This window comes from Caenorhabditis elegans, chromosome V (assembly GCF_000002985.6).
Source record: "Caenorhabditis elegans chromosome V".
Taxonomy (NCBI): Eukaryota; Metazoa; Nematoda; class Chromadorea; order Rhabditida; family Rhabditidae; genus Caenorhabditis; species Caenorhabditis elegans.
This window is the reverse complement of record NC_003283.11, coordinates 782,488-785,901: the sequence shown is the minus strand read 5'-3', so window position 1 is coordinate 785,901 and position 3,414 is coordinate 782,488. Positions and strand designations below refer to the sequence as shown.

Here is a 3,414-nt window from a genome sequence, read left to right as displayed (position 1 = left end):
GGCCACGCAACTTTGAGCAAAATATAACACAAATGGTCAGGAGAATTTTAGAGAGAAAAAATTGCAAAACTATTTTGAAAGGCAGAGCCAATTAGGCTCCGTTACATACTTTCAAAAAAAAACATGAAAACACAGAAATACAAAAAAAACAGGGGCGGATCAACAACTTTGCTGCAAATTCAAATTTCAATTTTTCAACAAAAAATTGGTATATTATGGAAAATAAGTTTTAGAAGCTTTTATGAAAATTGATTAATCAAATGAAATTTGAGGAAAAGAATGTTGCTGAAATTCCTTTTTTTAGGCAGAAATTTTGTTAGAAATTCGAATTTAAAAATTTTCAAAGAAAAACAGAAATGAAATTTTTAATTTTTAAAATAATTTTTAGAAAAAAATGAGTTTGAAGCTTTGAATTTTTGTTGTTGAAAGAACTTTGAAATGAAGATTTTTAAAATTTTTTTTAATAGAGAAACATATTTGGCTGGAAAATCAAATTTACACTTTTCGAAAAAAATGCTTCGAGTAAAATTCAAAACGAAAAATTTGTTAACTATACAAAAATAAGTCAGAAGTTAAAATTTCTACTACTGAAAACATTATGACAGGGTGGCAGGAAATTCATGTTCTTCAAAAAAAAATCTGAAAATTCAGATTTTTATTTTTCAATAAAAAATTTAGTAGGAAATTCAAACTTTAATATTTTTAAAAAATTAATTTTAAATTTTTGTTTCAAAAATCAGGTTTTGGAAGTTTGAAATTTTAAATTACCAAAAAACTTTTCCGAAAAAAATAGGCTTGAAGTTCAAATCAAAAACAATTTGGAAGATTTTAAAAAATTCGGAAAACCTCTGACATGCTTTGGAAGTTGCTGAAAAACTTTAAGCAGATGCCGGCGTTATAGGAAATTTCTAGAAAATTCTAAAAATGTGACTTTTATCACTTTGCTTCTAGTCCTGACTTATTTGCATAAAATGGAAAAACATGTCTAATGCCAATATTGTCCAATGAACTTTTCGCTTTAATGGGTTTTCCAAATAGAAACTACAAAAACAAGTCCTAACAAAATCAGATATTCATGGAAAATAGCGGTGCAAAAATTTAATAAAAATAAAGTACGGCATAAATGTATAAATATTTGTCACGTCCACTGTTTATGTATAAACTGAAAATACGCGTCCTCGGACACCTGAATTTTCTGCTCCACTCTGTTGATTCGTTCGACGCGTTGCTGGAAGTGTTGCGATTATTTTTGGAAAATTTCTAAGAATTTTTGGACAGAAAATACTAACTTTTTTGGAGAATTGATAAATGTAGGCTGGCATGATTAGCGAGTATATTGGAACAAAGTAGATCACTGAAAAAAAGTAGTTTTGAAATTAGTGAGACGTACTTTGAAACATCCAAAAAGTTTTTTTTTTAGAAATGTGGAAGGCCTCTGGAAAAATTCAGAAAACTTCTGGAACTTTCTTAAAATGTCCTGGAAGCTATTGAAAAAAAGAAAAATGCTCCAGAAATGTTTTTAAAAAATTCTGGAAAATTAGAAAAAACTTCGAGAATTTAAAAACTCAAATACATATTATTTTTTTAACCTTCTTTATGATTTTTTTTTGCAAAAATGTGGGTTTCGGCAAATTTTACTGAGTTATTTTGGCTTTTCTCGTTTTATTCCATTTGAAACTAATATTAGAAAATGAAAACAAAAATTATTAAACTTCTGAATATTTTTTATCCAGTCAACTAAAATGTGTTTTTTGAAAATTGGAAGATTTCTTTAAAGTTAAGAAAAAATTGATGAATTTTTCAAAGTTTTTTTTTCGATTGATATAGCTCACTTTAAGTGTCGTGTACTCCACACGGACAAATACATCAGTTTTACAACTAAAAACGAGCCGCGACGCGACACGCAACGCGCTGTAAATCTACACAAAATCTCTCTGACCCAAAATGGCCTAGCCATTTTGATTTATGAGGGAAGCCAGAATTCCGTCCTAACTTCAATTTGAAATAAATTTTTAAGTCGAAAACTCGTTAATAATTTTTTATTAATTTTGTACCTACCCTCGAAAAGTGCATAATAATCTGCATGATCCAAATGTTTGCCAACCAAATGGAACGGGATTCCCATGGTAAAATAAATTAAAATAAATACGAAATCGCATTTCGTGAACGCACGGAGTATTCTCACAACATTCAAATTTTCCTCAATTTGATACTTTTGGCTCAAGTTGTTTTCAGAGCTTCCTACTCGGATTTTCTGGAAAAATTTCATGTTGATGTTGAAATTTTTTAGATGGTTCGGTTACTGTATTGATTCTCATTAGTTTGCCAAATTGGAAGAAAGCTATGAAATTTGACAATATTGCCACCGATTCTGGTATGATCATATAGGCTGGGTCGGAAGATTGGCTACCCTGAAAAATTTGGAAATTTGAGCTGGAGCAGGGCGGGAGCAAAAATGATAAGCTTACCGAACAAAACTCCTGTCCTTGATTGAAATCAAATTTATAAAAAATCGCAATCGTCGTGGTGGTTCCCATGAAAATCTGGCCGAAAATAAAGCAATAGCCCAGAGTTTTATGTCTATTCTCGTATTTTTTATAGTTCTTTGTCGCGATTGTCCGCTCCAAAACCATGAATACTGTGGAGTAGCTTGCACAAAAGAGCCCGAAAATGTAGGGAATCCGGGTTGCCAGGCATCTGGAAATTCAGGATAGTTTAGGGATTTATGAAAAAAAAATACTAAGAGACCTTTTGACGCTGGGTACTTTTTCGCAAATCGGGATGTCTGAGAAGTAAAGGAACAGGTCCGCACCGTGCTGGAATACTCTGAAATTTTTCAACATTTGTTTATTCATAGTAGGTAGGCCGTCTTTTTAGTGCCTGCCTACCATTTATCAAAACCGCAAGTCCTGGCATACATCAATAGATCCCTCTTACCTTGCAATGCAATGAATCATTAGGCAAAGACAGTGAAATGCAGAAATCAATCGAATATTGAAATGAAATAACTGGGTGTTTTTGCACCTGTGAAACATATGAAAAAGTACAGGAATCGATATCGTTGATAGTATAAGCATGAGAATTTCCACGACTCGTAGAGTTACAGAATTCACGATTTTTTCTAAAATTTCTTCGTCGCACGACATGATTTGTTGTGGAAAACCAAAAATGAAAAATAAGCAGAAAAAGGGGCTTTATCCAATCAAGACTTCAATTTTGTATCCAGGCACATGAAGTTAGAGTGACCAGGGGATTACCGGGGAATATCTAACAAATACGACAAGCTATTCATCTCGAAAACGGCTCGGCAGATTAGCGAGTTTTGACGTCGAACATCTTGATGACGGGGTTGGATAGTTTAACCTATTAATTTTGATTTTTTTTTGTTAAACTTCAAAAATTTCGGAGACAAAA

General features: G+C 32.0%; 1 protein-coding gene across 2 annotated transcripts; it reads right to left on the bottom strand.

Moving 5' to 3' along the window:
• Positions 1-1,138: 1,138 nt before the first annotated feature.
• srab-16 lies at positions 1,139-3,170 on the bottom strand (the record flags this gene model as incomplete). 2 transcript variants are annotated; one of them, NM_070924.3, is made up of 7 exons in its annotated part: positions 1,139-1,228; positions 1,290-1,354; positions 2,059-2,254; positions 2,304-2,411; positions 2,469-2,697; positions 2,749-2,826; positions 2,938-3,170. In NM_070924.3, 7 exons carry the CDS (start codon positions 3,144-3,146, stop codon positions 1,139-1,141), a joined length of 975 nt encoding a protein of 324 aa, NP_503325.2. The 2 variants fall into 2 exon arrangements, with proteins under 2 accessions (NP_503325.2, NP_001300180.1); NM_001313251.1 differs by lacking the exons at positions 2,059-2,254; positions 2,304-2,411; positions 2,469-2,697; positions 2,749-2,826; positions 2,938-3,170 and having other exon boundaries at positions 1,290-1,322.
• Positions 3,171-3,414: the final 244 nt, after the last annotated feature.